General features: G+C 45.6%; 1 protein-coding gene across 1 annotated transcript in view; it reads left to right on the forward strand.

Annotated features, from left to right (window-relative positions):
* The first annotated feature begins 7404 nt into the window (after positions 1-7404).
* The window catches only part of MUC4 (mucin 4, cell surface associated), a 28048-nt gene continuing 18029 nt past the window's right edge, over positions 7405-17423 (forward strand). Inside the window, exons 1-9 of the mRNA XM_064476990.1 lie at positions 7405-8126; positions 8679-10953; positions 11016-11147; positions 11889-11936; positions 12189-12338; positions 13658-13791; positions 14712-14870; positions 15599-15754; positions 16822-16952. Of these exons, the coding sequence (XP_064333060.1) occupies positions 7530-8126; positions 8679-10953; positions 11016-11147; positions 11889-11936; positions 12189-12338; positions 13658-13791; positions 14712-14870; positions 15599-15754; positions 16822-16952 (3782 nt within the window). The 5' untranslated portion in view covers positions 7405-7529. The remainder of the gene's footprint in view (positions 8127-8678; positions 10954-11015; positions 11148-11888; positions 11937-12188; positions 12339-13657; positions 13792-14711; positions 14871-15598; positions 15755-16821; positions 16953-17423) is intronic.

A 17423-nucleotide genomic window follows, 5' to 3' on the forward strand; every position in this document is an offset into this window, starting at 1 on the left:
CCATCCAAGACAGAAAGAATTTGTCTTTCTTCAGGCTGTATTTACAAACTTTTTAAAAGCAGGAAGAAATGCTACTGATCCCTGGTAAAGTTTTTAAAAGGATACAAAGTCCTATATACTAGGTAACTTGAACTAAATCTTTTTTAAAGCATAGGAAAAAATCCTAGAAGATACATAACAATGTAGTTGTCTGCATAGTGAGACCGTGGGGTTTTGGTTTTTCAATGATCTATATTTTACAACTTTTAATATAATGAGTATATCTTCTTTAATATATTTTAATATTGTTTAACTTTGTCCACAAAGATTAAGCACATCTTTTGTTAGATTTATTCTTAGGTACTTTATATTTGTCACTATCATAAACACTATAATTAAAATGTTTTTTTTTTTTGCTAATGTATGGGAATGCAGTTATTTTAAAAGTTTTGATCATAAATGTAAAACTTTACTAAAGATTTATAAATTTAAAGAGGTTTTCTATATAAACAAATAAATCATCTGCAAATAATCACAAGTTTGTTTCTTCCCTTCCATACCAAAAAGAACTTCTCTATACCTTCATATCTTTGTTTACTTTTCTCATTTTGTTGCACTGGCTAGACTACAAGCATAATGTCGAATACAAGTAGTTACTGCTGGCATCTTGGACTCCTTCTGAATTTGAAAGGAAATATTTCCAATTTCCAATATTTAAGTATGATGTTTACTATAGGGTTTTATTGATATTGTTTAGCAGGTTAAGGGAATTAATTTCTGTTTTTAGTTTGCTAGAAATTTTAACAGGGGTGAGTATTGAATTTTACCCAATTTTTTTCCTGTATCTGTTGTGATGATCATGTTTTCCCTTCCTTCTGTTTATATGGTGACTTACATTAAAAGCAGTTTCATATTATTCTTGTATTTCTGATGTAATCATGATGTATTTTTTATAAATCAAATATTGAATTTGACTGGCTAATATTGTGTGTAAGACGTTTCCATCTATATATTACTGAGATTTATTGCTTTGTTGTTTTCCTTTCTTCTTATTATTATTATTTGTGTTTTGGTTTTAGACCAATCTAACTAAATTAGTTGTGGAGCATTTCCTCTTTTACTAAACCCTGGAAGAGGTTGTATAAAATTGAAATTATCTATTTCTTGACTATCTGGTAAAATTGCCTATAAAATCACCTTAACCTAACTTTTGTGAGGGATGGGCTTTTTTTCCTTTTAACTGATGATTCAATTTAAAATAGTTTATATTCAGGTTTCTTATTTTTTCCTCAATTCATTTTTCTTTTCGATTTTTTAAATTGTGGTAAAATATGCGTACGTAAAATTTACCGTCGTAACTGTTTTTAAGTGTACAGTCCTGTGACATTAAATACATTCATAATGTTGTGGTCCTGTCACCACTGTACATCTCTAGAACTCTTTTCATCTGTAAAACTGAAACTCTGTACTCATTAAACAATAGCTTCCCATTTCCCTCTTCCCCCAAGCCCTGGGCAACCACCATTCTACTTTTTGTCTTAGTGATTTTGACTAGTGTTCAAGTACTTCATATTTGTGAAGTCATACAACGTTTGTCTTTTTGTGACTTAGCTAATTTCACTTAGCAAATTGTCATCAAGATTCATCCATGTTGTGGCATATGTTCAGATTTTGTTCCTTTTTAGGCTGAATAATATTCCATTGTACTTATAAGACCACATTTGGTTATCCGTTCATCTACTAATGGACACTTGAGTGCTCCCATGTTTTAGCTATTATGAATAATGCTGCTATGAACATGGGTATACAAATACCTCTTCAATGTATTTCAGTTCTTTTGGATATACATCCAAAAGTGGACTTGCTGGATCATACAGTAATTCTCTTCTTAATTTTTTAAGGAAATGCCATACCATTCCTGCCATACTGACTACAAAATTTTACGTTCCCACCAACAGGGCTCCAATCTGTACAAGGGTTCCAATTTCCCCATATCCTCACCTGCAAACAGAGATGATTTTACTTCTTCCTTTCCAGTTTGGATGCCTCTTATTTCTTTTTCTTGCATTATTGATTTGACTAGAACTTTCAGTACTATGTTGAATAGAAGTGGAGAAAAGTGGACATCCTGGATTTTTTCCTGATCTTAGGGAAAACATTTGCAGTGCTTCACCAATGAGTGTGGTATTTGCTGTGGGACTTTCACACCTGAATTTCATACATGACTTTCATTACATTGAGGTAGTTTCCTTCTACTCCTAGTTTGTTGAGTGTTTTTATCGTGAAAGTGTTACTGAATTTTGTCAAATGCTTTTTCTGCATCAGTTGCGATGATCATGTCATTTTCCCCCCTTAATTCTGCTCATGTGGTATGTTACAATGATTGGGTTTTGTGTGCTGAATCATCATTGTATTCCAGGAATAAATCTGACTTGGTCATAGTGTATAATCCTTTCAATATGCTGCTGAATTCGACTTGCTACTGTTTTGTTGAGGATTTTTGCATTAGTTTTCATAAGGAATATTGTTATAAGGGATGTAGTTTTCTTTTCTTATAGTGTCTTTGTCTGGGTTTGGTATCAGGGTAATGCTCACCTAAAAGAATGAGTTAGAAAGTGCTTAATTTATTGGAAAAGTTTGATGTTTGGTGTTAGTTCTTCAAGTGTTTGGTAGAATTCAGCAGTAAGGCCATGAGGGCCAGGGTTTTTCTTTGTTGGTTCCATCTCCTTACAAGTTTTAGATCTATTTGGATTTTCTATTTCTTCATGATTGTCTTGATAGCGCTTTCATGTCTAGGAGGCACACTGATCATTTTATCTTAGTTATCCAGTGTGTCAGTGCATAATTGTTCATAGTAATCACTTAGAATCTTTTTAATTTTTGTAGAATCAGTAGTATTGTCCTCATTTTCATTTCTGGTTTTCATAATATGAGTCTTTTTTTTTCCCCCTTAGTCCATCTAGCTAAAAGTTTGTCAATTTTGGATCTTTTCAAAGAATCAACTTTTGGTTTCATTGATTCTCTCTACTGTTTTTCTATTTTTTATTTTATTTATCTTTGCTGTAATCTTTATTATTTCCTTCTTTCTGCTAGGAGTGTATCTATTTTATCTTCAGAAAACCAACTTTTACAGTAAGTAATCCTGTTTTCAGTTCTTTTCCTATCACTAAGTTCTGTTCTTAATTATATCTTTCACTCAGCTTTCTTTTTTCTTTTTTCTTTTTGATTTTTCTAGGCCGCATTTTCACTGAGGGTTTTAGCTTTATGCAGAAGATATTCAATTTACAGTGTCCTGATCTAAGATTATGTCTCCTTTCCCAGACAGCCCTTAAATCCCAAACTCTAGATCTCAGAAATCTACAAATCTTGCGAAAGCACTTATTTACCTTAGTTTTTCAACTCCTTCACTCCTGAATGTCTCCCTTTCTTTCTTCTGATCTTGGTTCTGCATTCAGGAAACATTTATTACACGTCCTCTGGCATTTGCAGGTTTTGTAGTTAAAGGCTTTCTCTCTTCTGCCCTGTTGCTGAAAATGGAACTATACTACTTTTATAAACAAACAAGCAAAAATCTTTACTTAAAAAAATTGGACTATGCAATCATGAAATTTTGCCGCTGATATTGATTTTAAACAAAGGTGATGCAGGTCCTGAAAAGATGTTAATTGCCAAAAACCTATAATAAGTTTAGTAAGTTTGGCATGTAAATAGCTTCTGCCTAGTGATTCACAGCCTGGTGACAGAGCATTGCTTTTATTTATGTTCTTAGGAAAATGAAACAAGCTTAATAATAATTGCATAGTGTCTGTTTCCCAATCTACACCTTATCTAGAGAATCCAAGTTTTGAAACTTTACTGAGGAGAAAGCAGGAATAGTATTTGGAGTCTTATAAACAAATCTGCTCATAATTCTGAGTAAAGGAAGTCCCCTTTTAAAGCTGAAGCAGAGTCGTTTTGGGTTAAATAAGAACCCAAGGACTTTCTAGCACAGCTCTACAACTTAGCTCGTGCATTTGTCCCCACCAGCTTAGAAGTGTGTCACCTGTAATTAGTTACTATTAATAAAGTATAGAAACTTACAAGTGAGTCATTTTCTTTTTGATAAATTAGAGCTGACTCATAGTCATTCTCACTCACTTGAAAGTCTAAATCGCTTTCTTAAGAAGAGAAAGTGGTGGGAATCTAGTCAACTCCTGGAACTGTACTCAAACCCAGATTCTCTGGGAGTTTGTCTCACTGTGAACTACATTCCTTCAACTAGTTGTGCACACAGAGGTTAAAAAAATTTTTTGAAAACAGCTAGAGAGCCATTAAAAACCAAAAAGAATCAGTTCCTAAGGGGAAAAAAAACCCCTCAAGGTTTCTTGGTTTCTTCTTGGTTTAGAAGATTCAAGGACCTTAAAGATAAATTTAAGAAGGTGGGTACGCTCTACTGGCTGACTGAGGCTTTGTCTGCAGCTAGTGAGTGCAGTCAATTATTTTAAATAAAACAAGCTGGCGTTTAAACATTCTGCCTGGCAAAGAAATTGAAAAAAATTGGTGTGATCAATTAAATTAACATCATGTTATGATGTGACCAGGGCTAGAATATGTGCATTCACTCATTAGGTTTCTGCTAGATAGGGACAAATGTTAAAAAATTTTTTAAGGTAGAAATTTAATTTGCTTTAAAGAAAATGCTGTAAGTCAGGTTGAAAGAGTTAATACTCCCTCCCACCATGGAATTTAAAACAGTCTGGTCACCATTCTAGTTTAACCTTGCCTTCTTCTTCATAAGGAAGACAGCTCTAAGTAGTTATATTCCTGAGGCTAAAAAAATATATATATGAAGCAGCCCTAATCAGGTGCCTCACTCTGTGGGAATCATGCACCTCCATCCCCTATTGTAGAATTTTTTTTATGCTTCCCTCCAGGCATGTCTAAACCTCTGACCAGGCACACGTTTTATTGACCAGACCCAACTTCGGGCTAATTTAGCCTCAGTGCTGCCTGGCAAACGAGGAGTGCACTCCAGGCCATGGGACTGAGTGGTCTTCTTCTGCACGGGTACTGTTCATTCTCCAGTGAAGGAACCTGTCTTCATCTTTTTGTATCTCTCAGGGCAGTCTCAAGTGGAAAGACTGGCCACTTGAAATCCAATAAAAAATATTAAAATTTAATTTTATTCTAAATTCCTTGAAAAAAAATTGCTGATGCCTTTTCATTTGAAAAGCACATTCACTTTATAGGATTTTTTAAAAACTAGTGTATGTAGTTGACAAGTTTAAATTTGAGGCCCTGAATGTATATGTCAGAGCCCTCTACCTCCTAGAGAAGCACTTTCTTCTAAATATTAACCTTATTAATGCTCTGAGTTTTTAAATTTTGCTAATCATGAAAACCCTCCGCTTTTGATTAAGTATTTTGAAACTGGCAATTATCACCTTGGAGAAAAGAGCTCGTTTCAAAGAAGGAGCAGTGTCTTAGCCTTGATGTTCATATTACATAAGAGAACATCTCTTGATAAATGGAGCTAACAACATCTCAGTAAAGAATCAGATACTGAAGATTTGTTAAAACTGGATTCATTATTTTATCCCAGTAAGATTGTATCAGAAAAATTTAGTGTCAACATAAATGTTGAATAAAAAAGAAGTTAGCTCTGTGATTTTTTAACAGTTAAAGATAGTTTTCGGGGAGAAAAATCAGTATAAGATACGTGAAATAATATAAAATGAACTTTGATTGTCATCTATGAACTGCTACCACTACACTTACCTCTTTATCACTGGGTCTAGACTTTTGTGGAAACCATCCAGAAAAGAGTCAACACAATGACTTTCATGGGCCCTAGGCACTTTTGCCTTCCTGTGCCCCTTCCTCTGCCAAAATGAAATAAAATAAAAATTACATTTTATGACTGTGTTGGATTAATGCAGTCAAGGCTGGATTCATGATTACATATTTATTATTTTTGCAATAACTTTTTCCCTTCTGATTGTAAAAGAAATGAACATGAAAACAGTTTTGTTGATCCTACGTGCAGCCTGTGGGCTTTGTGCCTCACCTACTACTAGGCCTGTGGGCAAATGTAAGGCGGCAGTGCCCTGGGAAACTGCTTGCTAAGGTTTGTTAAAACGGAGTCATCCTGAGCTCAGGACCCTACATGATGTTAAAAACCAACAGAATTCACTCTATTCCCAGTTAACAAGAAAAAGCAAAGTAGAAAGCTCTGGATTTTAAGTGGGGGACCGCCCACAAAGACGGGCCTTACAGAGTGTGGGATGAAATGCAAATAACTATGTATCTGAAGAGAAGACAGAATGCCCCCCAAACCACCCACACTACTCCAGAGAAGAGGGAGTTAATTTATACCTGAGTCCTCAAAAATTCTTCTGTATTGTTGGATGCACTCCTACATGCTTTATACTAAACACACAAAGTTGTCTCAGACGCTACAAGTAGTTAACATATACTATCAACAGTACAGGTACCTGATCATGTCAGACATTTAAAGACAAGTTCACAAAATTTCCTGTTCTTTGCTCTTCAAAGAAGACTGAAATGTCAGCAAGTTTCTTATCTATTTCAAACAGAGTAAGAGAGAAATGAAGGAGGAAAAAAATATCACAAGATTATTACTGAGAATGAAAACTGCAGGATTTGTAAAGATGGGATGAGCAGATGGGTTGAGAAAGAAAACTGATAAAGATAAGCCCTGAGATTTTAAAACAGGAAAAGAGTCTCTGAAAAAGACCTGAGGGTAATAATCCCTTTATAGTGTATGAGAAATGTGGCTTTAGGAGATGCAAAAATTGAAATTTTTGATTGAATGAATAGTCGGTGTATTTTCATTAAAACACTGTTCTTACACTGAAGCTCAAGGGTCTTGGCGTCTATTAAAGCCTAATATGGGAAAAGGAGGAATGTACTCGGCCAAGTTCAATGACTACACCTATAAACCAACAGTAAAGGAGAAAATGCAAAAACAAAGACAGACATTGCAGCACTACATATGATTAGGAGCCAACATTGGTAGAAAACAGAGACATAGTTAAATAATTAATTCTGCGGCCATTATATCTGAAGCAAGTGATTCAGAAGGTTCCTGGTGCACAATACTTGGTTATAACTCTTCAGCTTAACACCAAAAAATTCTTATGTTTCATTACTCTTTGTATTTTATATTTAAAGGCACTTCGACAACGGACACAACAAAATCTCCTCTAACTTCAACAAACAACATATCAAAATCTAACTGGGGAAGTACATCTCCAGTCACTTCCACAGTCTCCACGACAAGGAGACTGGTGGAACAATCAACCTCACCCACTTCCACCTCATCCCGTGAGACAACATCAACGTCTCCTCAGGCCTCCCAGACTCAGAGTCTGGAAACCACCACAGAGACTCAAGCAAGGACCATCACAGCCGTGAAAACATCAACCCCCTCATCATCCACAGCGGGACCCACATCTACACTGGGCATTTCTCCAGGGACAAACCCCGCAGGCGAGACAACCACGTCATCCCCATCCAGTGTGAGCCACACACCCGGGACAACATCACAGATGCTCACAGCACCAACCTCAACAGGCAGAACTCCATCCCCATCTAGCGTAAGCAACACATCTCCAATGACCTCAAAGACGGTCACGTCACAAAGTTCACTGGACACCCCCACAGGAAGAACAGGGGACACATCAACGCCGGTAGCGGGCAGTAACCCTCCAGTCACTTCTGCAGTCTCCACGACAAGGGGACCGGTGGAACAATCAACCTCTCCCCCTTCCACCTCTTCCCGTGAGACAACATCAACGTCTCCTCAGGCCTCCCAGACTCAGAGTCTGGAAACCACTGCAGACACTCAAGCCAGCACCATCACAGCAGTGAGCACATCAACCCCCTCATCATCTACAGCAGGACCCACATCTACACTGGGCTTGTCTCCAGGGACAAACCCCGCAGGCGAGACAACCACGTCATCCCCATCCAGTGTGAGCCACACACCCGGGACAACATCACAGATGCTCACAGCACCAACCTCAACAGGCAGAACTCCATCCCCATCTAGCGTAAGCAACACATCTCCAATGACCTCAAAGACGGTCACGTCACAAAGTTCACTGGACACCCCCACAGGAAGAACAGGGGACACATCAACGCCGGTAGCGGGCAGTAACCCTCCAGTCACTTCTGCAGTCTCCACGACAAGGGGACTGGTGGAACAATCAACCTCACCCACTTCCACCACTTCTCGTGAGACAACATCAACGTCTCCTCAGGCCTCTCAGACTCAGAGTCTGGAAACCACCGCAGAGACTGAAGCCAGCACCATCGCAGTCGTGAACACATCTACCGTCTCATCATCCACAGCGGGACCCACATCTACAGTGGGCTTTTCTCCAGGGACAAACCCCGCAGGTGAGACAACCACGTCATCCCCATCCAGTGTGAGCCACACACCCGGGACAACATCACAGATGCTCACAGCACCAACCTCAACAGGCAGAACTCCATCCCCATCTAGCGTAAGCAACACATCTCCAATGACCTCAAAGACGGTCACGTCACAAAGTTCACTGGACACCCCCACAGGAAGAACAGGGGACACATCAACGCCGGTAGCGGGCAGTAACCCTCCAGTCACTTCTGCAGTCTCCACGACAAGGGGACCAGTGGAACAATCAACCTCTCCCCCTTCCACCTCTTCCCGTGAGACAACATCAACGTCTCCTCAGGCCTCCCAGACTCAGAGTCTGGAAACCACTGCAGACACTCAAGCCAGCACCATCACAGCAGTGAGCACATCAACCCCCTCATCATCTACAGCAGGACCCACATCTACACTGGGCTTGTCTCCAGGGACAAACCCCGCAGGCGAGACAACCACGTCATCCCCATCCAGTGTGAGCCACACACCCGGGACAACATCACAGATGCTCACAGCACCAACCTCAACAGGCAGAACTCCATCCCCATCTAGCGTAAGCAACACATCTCCAATGACCTCAAAGACGGTCACGTCACAAAGTTCACTGGACACCCCCACAGGAAGAACAGGGGACACTTCAATGCCGGTAGCGGGCAGTAACCCTCCAGTCACTTCTGCAGTCTCCACGACAAGGGGACTGGTGGAACAATCAACCTCACCCACTTCCACCACTTCTCGTGAGACAACATCAACGTCTCCTCAGGCCTCTCAGACTCAGAGTCTGGAAACCACCGCAGAGACTGAAGCCAGCACCATCGCAGTCGTGAACACATCTACCGTCTCATCATCCACAGCGGGACCCACATCTACAGTGGGCTTTTCTCCAGGGACAAACCCCGCAGGCGAGACAACCACGTCATCCCCATCCAGTGTGAGCCACACACCCGGGACAACATCACAGATGCTCACAGCACCAACCTCAACAGGCAGAACTCCATCCCCATCTAGCGTAAGCAACACATCTCCAATGACCTCAAAGACGGTCACGTCACAAAGTTCACTGGACACCCTCACAGGAAGAACAGGGGACACATCAACGCCGGTAGCGGGCAGTAACCCTCCAGTCACTTCTGCAGTCTCCACGACAAGGGGACTGGTGGAACAATCAACCTCACCCACTTCCACCACTTCTCGTGAGACAACATCAACGTCTCCTCAGGCCTCTCAGACTCAGAGTCTGGAAACCACCGCAGAGACTGAAGCCAGCACCATCGCAGTCGTGAACACATCTACCGTCTCATCATCCACAGCGGGACCCACATCTACAGTGGGCTTTTCTCCAGGGACAAACCCCGCAGGCGAGACAACCACGTCATCCCCATCCAGTGTGAGCCACACACCCGGGACAACATCACAGATGCTCACAGCACCAACCTCAACAGGCAGAACTCCATCCCCATCTAGCGTAAGCAACACATCTCCAATGACCTCAAAGACGGTCACGTCACAAAGTTCACTGGACACCCTCACAGGAAGAACAGGGGACACATCAACGCCGGTAGCGGGCAGTAACCCTCCAGTCACTTCTGCAGTCTCCACGACAAGGGGACTGGTGGAACAATCAACCTCTCCCCCTTCCACCTCTTCCCGTGAGACAACATCAACGTCTCCTCAGGCCTCCCAGACTCAGAGTCTGGAAACCACTGCAGACACTCAAGCCAGCACCATCACAGCAGTGAGCACATCAACCCCCTCATCATCTACAGCAGGACCCACATCTACACTGGGCTTGTCTCCAGGGACAAACCCCGCAGGCGAGACAACCACGTCATCCCCATCCAGTGTGAGCCACACACCCGGGACAACATCACAGATGCTCACAGCACCAACCTCAACAGGCAGAACTCCATCCCCATCTAGCGTAAGCAACACATCTCCAATGACCTCAAAGACGGTCACGTCACAAAGTTCACTGGACACCCCCACAGGAAGAACAGGGGACACTTCAATGCCGGTAGCGGGCAGTAACCCTCCAGTCACTTCTGCAGTCTCCACGACAAGGGGACTGGTGGAACAATCAACCTCACCCACTTCCACCACTTCTCGTGAGACAACATCAACGTCTCCTCAGGCCTCCCAGACTCAGAGTCTGGAAACCACCGCAGAGACTCAAGCCAGGACCATCACAGCCGTGAACACATCAACCCCCTCATCATCCACAGCGGGACCCACATCTACACTGGGCATTTCTCCAGGGACAAACCCCGCAGGCGAGACAACCACGTCATCCCCATCCAGTGTGAGCCACACACCCGGGACAACGTCACAGATGCTCACAGCACCAACCTCAACAGGCAGAACTTCATCCCCATCTAGCATAAGCAACACATCTCCAATGACCTCAAAGACAGTCACGTCACAAAGTTCACTGGGCACCCCCACAGGAAGAACAGGGGACACATCAACGCCGGTAGCGGGCAGTAACCCTCCAGTCACTTCTGCAGTCTCCACGACAAGGGGACTGGTGGAACAATCAACCTCACCCCCTTCCACCTCTTCCCGTGAGATAACATCAACGTCTCCTCAGGCCTCCCAGACTCAGAGTCTGGAAACCACCGCACAGACTCAAGCCAGGACCATCACAGCCGTGAACACATCAACCCCCTCATCATCTACAGCAGGACCCACATCTACACTGGGCATTTCTCCAGGGACAAACCCCGCAGGCGAGACAACCACGTCATCCCCATCCAGTGTGAGCCACACACCCGGGACAACATCACAGATGCTCACAGCACCAACCTCAACAGGCAGAACTCCATCCCCATCTAGCGTAAGCAACACATCTCCAATGACCTCAAAGACAGTCACATCACAAAGTTCACTGGGCACCCCCACAGGAAGAACAGGGGACACATCAACGCCGGTAGCGGGCAGTAACCCTCCAGTCACTTCTGCAGTCTCCACGACAAGGGGACTGGTGGAACAATCAACCTCACCCACTTCCACCACTTCTCGTGAGACAACATCAACGTCTCCTCAGGCCTCCCAGACTCAGAGCATGGAGACCACCAGCAAATCACACACCAGGGACTTCACAGTAGTCAACCCTTCACCTCATTCATCTTCCGGAAGTGGACATACTTCTTTGGGAGCCGTTCCTCAGGAGACATTCACTTCTGTTATAACAAGCGTATCTTCCTCACTGCCTACTCTACAGCCCTCCACAGAGTCTGCTTTCTCTGATTCTATGTCTTCTAGTAATATGGGAACAACTCAGAGTATATCAAGTTTTTATACTTCCACCATTAATTCTTCATTCTCTCAAGCAGCCCCTGGCCCTGCAGTCACCAGGAGCTCTACTGCCCTATTTACAAGTCACCCCACTACTCTGTCTGTTGCCAGCACTTTTCCACCATCCGCAGCATCCTCAAGCTCCATCATAAATACCGAAGCATCAGGTGGGTGGGAACTCTGGCACCTTGGTCTCTTACAGTGGCCCAACTGGTTCAGTTCAGCCTAGAAGAGTGCTTGGGAGAAGACGGTGAGTTAGCATTGCCAGGCTGGAAGTCAGGTCCACAAGAAGATGAAGTTGGTGTGTTGGGGGTCTGGTGGGTGACAAGCTGATCACCTCCTTTGTCCAGGAGACAACTGCTGATTTGCAGGGGGTGGTTTGAGTGTGACCAGAAGACAATTTTCTAACTGTTTCTTTCAGCTCCTAAAGCCTATGTCTCTCTTTATCTCTGATACTTCCTGACTGTAAGACCCACTTAGCCTTCTTTCCCTGTCTGTCCAGGAACAACCATAACCTCACTGAGGACAGGCAGCAAGAGAAGCACGACATCACTACCCTCAACAACCTCCCAGAGCCTCACAGCCTCCACTTCTAGGACTTCCACGGGCACCCACTCGACAGCTGCCCCGGGCCCTATCAAGCCTGAGAAAGGTCCGTGGTTCTGTAGAGCTGGGACGGAGGGGTTGGAGTTAGATGGAGATGTTGTAGTTCCGGCAGCTGGATTGGATCTACCGATGAGGGTTCTTGTGGGTAGCTGGAGGAACCAGTTCTGTGGATCTTTCCACCGCTGCATCTGGACTATGGGAAGTCCAGCTACTCTCCGTATCCCCTTGATAAGGGTGAGGTAACTGAGTGCTTTGTCTCAGCCTGCCCGCTCACAGACTCTGCTGTCTCCAATCAGAAGGGCCTTACAGGGGACAATGAGACAGCATCAGAGTTGGGTGCTGAGGGCTGGCTTTAGACATGGTCCTGAGCTGGGAACTGGAGATACCGAAATGATCAAGGTGCTGTTTAGCAAGAGACAGATCTGCTGCCTCAATAGATGCCATTAGAGGACTAAGTCCAGGGTATTGGGTGCACACCTTGGAAGGCTCTGAGGGAATGTGGGCCGGGGAGGGGAGGGGTTCAAGGTGACGAGGGGGCTTCCTGGAAAGCATGAATAGGAGCTGGGGAGAGGAAGTGCCCCAGGCAGGCGGGAGTGCCTGAACAGCTGGAATAATGGCATGGACGGGAAAAGCAATCTTCGCATTGCATGGGGAGGAAATCCCCAAAGCCTTTGGGGTTGCGGGAAGTAAGGTGAAGAGTGTTGAGAAGCAAGGCTGTGGTGTAAAGGATCTTGCAGACAACAGGCCCAGGGAGGCTGTGGCTAGATTTACACTGATAAACGGTGCTATGGTGACTGGCGTGGAGGATGAAGTTGCTGGAGGCAGCTGCAGGATTCCAAGGAAGACCAGGGGAGGGCGGCCAGTATGGAAAGGAGGAGGCCCATCTGTTGAATTTTTAGGACAACATTTCTCCAACTGGAGCTCAAGGACCTCTAGGGGGGTCTTATGACAAATTCTAGGGGTTCTTCAACTTTATGTAGAGAAATACCATTGTAGCAAACAAGTTTCATTCTGTGAAATGATCTTTCAGTTACTCATCTTCACGTATTGGAAAAATGTTGTCTTTTAACCCTTAAAAGAATGATGAGTACCATAACAGGTGCAGAATAATTTGTTGGTATTGTGACAGCAGGACCTGATTTTCTTCAAGCTGGGGAAGGCTGAGAGTACCATTTAAGGGGTAAAGTGAAAAGACGGGTTGAATGCAAGTGGAGAGGCAGAGGGAGGAGCCCTTAATGGCTCTCACTTAGGGAAATAGAGGACAAGAATGGAGGAGTAGCCGGGGGACACTCCCGGGGGACTTCTGCCAGCCCTAATGAAGTCAGGGCCCCTGAGAACTTCCTGCTCTTCTTTGTATCGGCCCAGGAGTTTCCCTCTTCCCCTATGGGCCGACTGCTGGAGACCTGGAGTTTGTCAGGAGGACGGTGGACTTCACCTCGCCACTCTTCAAGCCCCAGATTGGCTTCCCCATCGGCTCCTCTCTCCGGGATTCCCTCTACGTGAGTCTCTGGCTGCAGCCTCAAGGGCAGGACCCATGACCTGCATTCCATGGGCCTTGCTTCTCTCTGTCTAGGGCTTGGAGATGGTCCTGTGACCATGACCATGACCATGACCGTGACTGAGAGGGAAAATGGAAGCAATACTTTTCAGACACCTACTGTGTCCATGCCGCTGACTGCATGTGCATGTGCTGTCTTTAATGACAGGGCACCAGCTGAGGGAGATGGGGAGCTGAGCAAGGCCCCCACCCCGCAGGGACAGAGTGCTGTTACCGCCAGTGGAGAGGTCCCAGGGCCCAGTAAACTGTTTAACTGTTTTCATGGGCCCTTTTTATGAGTAGGAAGCTCTGCCTGGGAACTTGAGTGTTTGAGGCCGTTCACATTTTCTCTAATTCTTTCCTCGTTCCTCGGTCCAAGTTCCCCATGTCTCCTGGAGGAGAGTTGAATGGCCGTCGTGGCCACTATGGCCCATGGTAAAGGGGCTGAGTCAGGACACAGAATGAAAGGGCGACACAGGGATAGGGGTGAGGGTATCAGTCTTTTTAGCCCTAAGTGATGTGGCACAAGCTTCAGGGTGGGTCTGAGAGGATTTACCCAGAGACTGCTCTGTGCTCTGCTTTGTGATTGGGCTGGTCTATAGACGGGTCTGCCACTGAAGCAGGACAAAACCTACCACCTTTGGAAGGACTTGGGACATGAGGAATGTCCTAAGGGTGAAGAGTATTTGTGTGAGAACTACATGCAGGGGCTCTCCCAGCAGGCAGAGAGGTGGATGAGACCTTCCAGAGGTTGTCGACATAGCTGAAGTTCTACCCAGAGGGGCCCTCGGGTCTCACGCGGCCCAGGAGTTGGCCCAAGGCTGGGATGTTCCCTCCCTGCCTCCCTTCCTGAGTGCTAACTGGATGAACCTTTGTGCTCAGTTCACAGATAATGGCCAGATCATTTTCCCAGAGTACCAGATTTTCTCTGACCCCAACCCTCCTCTTGGAGGCTTTACAGCCCGGGACCCTGTGGCCATGGTGGCTCCATTCTGGGATGATGCTGATTTCTCTAGCCACCGGGGAACCGTATTTTACCAGGTGAGCCTTTCAAAGCTCAGGGTCCTCCAGCCACCAGCAAGGAGAGACAAAGGGCTGTGCAGAGGGCCTTGCAAGTATGACTGCTGTCAGAGCCTGGGCTCAGTGTGGGTGGGGATTGAAACTTAACTATGAGGGCGGGGAGGAAGCAGATTAGGACACAACCATGGGAAGACCTGCAGGAGACAGTGATGGGGGCTGGTGATCCATCATTAGGTTTTAGAGTGAGATTGTAGGGGGTCTGTCCCAGAAAGCCTGAGTCAAGTGAAGCCCCTGCATGTGCTCCCGCATTGGGTTAATGATTCCATTCAGTGGGAGCTATTCACATTGTGAAAGCTACCACAGGTGGATATGGATCGTGCCGCCACCTCAGATGAGGCACTGTAAAAGGTCCAAAGATGGAGAAACACACACCTGTCCTCAAGGAGCCTCCAGTCGGATACAGGGAGGTGCAGATGGGTGCAGGTGTTCACAAAGTCCAAGCCAGTTTGTGCTAAGAGATGCAGAAGTTCAGGTCCAGAAAACTTGGGTTTCTGGGCCTTGAGTCACCACTCCACACGCCCCAGGCTTCCCAGAATTTGAATTGACCTTAAGGTCAGAGGAACTAACTGAAAATGTAGGCCCAGGACGCGGAAGGATGGGAGACAGGGGTGGACTGAAGTGAGCAGGATCACCAGGCAGACAGTGCGGGGTCTCTCGTTTCCTTGTCCGTATCTGCCTTCTTCTCCTAGGAATATGAGACACTGTATGATGAATACAACCCACTAGTGCAGGGTGTGGAGTCTCAGATTAAAATGTTGACAGACGCCTGGATCTACAAAGCCAAGTGGACGCTAAAGGTCACGTGGGTCCGTGCCCCCGCCTATCCTGCCTGGAGGACCTTCGGGGTAAGTGGACCAGTGGGCAGCTTCCTGTGAGCAACCTGGAAGTCAGGCATCCTAGAATCCTACGTGAGGCCTCCTCTTCTAAAATCCTCTTTGACCCAAGGTCAGATTGGTGATTATAGCACTGCCCTCCCCACTCACCCCCCAGCCCCCAACCTCCCACCCCCACCCCTCCTCCTCCAGCACCCCAGCCCATTTGCTGAGCTTTCACCCTGTACCAGGTGTGCCTCTGCTTACACGACCTCATAGCAGCCCAGAGCACTGGGTATTAGGAGGTTGAAATGTAGGACATGGAAATTTTGTGAGTCAAAAATGGCTGGCTATTGGCAGTTTTATATGGTTCAAACTGATACTGTTATCCATGTATCAGAGATGAGGAAGATGATAGTTAGAGAAGTTAAGCAACTTGCTCAAGGTCACCCAGCTAGCAAATGACAAAGCCAGAGGTTTCTCTGACCCCACCCTCTGGCTCTCGACCAAAACGCAGCCAATGTAATTGGGCACACCACAGCCCCCTAGTCTTCCCTCTGGCAGTCACAGAGTGCTTCCTTGTGTCTGGTCTGAAGTCACTGGTTGCTCAGTTGGCTCAGCAACTTACCTACTTTGGACAAGCACAGTGCTTGGCACTCGCCTTCAGAGACCCTCCAGCCTCAGCGGCCGTGGTCCTCCTTGCTACTTAGGTTGAGAGGACACTTGGACAATATCCTTAGCTATCCCTGAGGAAGCTCCTCGGGCCTCGCCCAGCTCTCTGGCACCTTGGCTAATCTCTCAGTTTGCTGAAGCTTTGTCATACAAACCCCTTCCAACTGGACTCTAACCCAGAGTCCTTTACCTCCCCTACCCCGGAAAGAAGTCACAAAGAAGGCAAATCCACCGTGACGGGTGCTTTAACACCCAGGGTGAAAGCTGCCTGCGCAGTCCCAAACTTACCAGTATTTCAAGCCCAAGCCTTTGCCCTGGGTAGGTCACGAAGAGGCGGCATGGGTGTCAGGCCCGGGGTGTGGGCTGGGTGGTGGGACATCCCAGATCTCTCACAAACATCCGTATGTGTGTCTCTAACCAATCCCCAGACCAACACCTACCAGGCCATCCTTTCCACAGATGGGAGCAGGTCCTACGCCCTGTTTCTCTACCAAAGCGGTGGGATGCAGTGGGATGTGACCCAGCGCCCAGGCAACCCTGTCCTCATGGGCTTCACCAGGTAGGCCAGGGAGGGGCTGTCAGCACTGAGTGGATACTAGGAAGGGTGCAGAGCAGGGGTTTCGCTGCACACACGTTCACATTGCCCAGGATGAGGCGCAAACCTCCTTGCCAATGCTGCTGACTTGCGCTGACTCGACTTCCCGCTTCTTGCCGTTTCACATTAAAAGATCCCTATTAACTCTGCCTTTCCTATCCCAGTTTCCGTGCATGGTGATAATAATTCCCACAGTTTTGACTTCTCGGATTTCCACGGACATTAGCTGACCTCTTTTAACTTCTCAAAAACCATCATAACAGCAGCCAACATTTAGTACGCCAAGTGCTTAATATGCGTAATTGTATTTGATCATCACAACAGCTCCATGAAAGAGAGAGTGTTAATCACCCATTCTGCAGATAAAGGAACTGAGGTACATACAGACGAGTAATTGCTCAGAGTCACAGAGCTAGAAAGTGGCAAAACAGGAAT

Source organism: Camelus dromedarius, chromosome 2 (assembly GCF_036321535.1).
Source record: "Camelus dromedarius isolate mCamDro1 chromosome 2, mCamDro1.pat, whole genome shotgun sequence".
NCBI classification, from domain to species: domain Eukaryota; kingdom Metazoa; phylum Chordata; class Mammalia; order Artiodactyla; family Camelidae; genus Camelus; species Camelus dromedarius.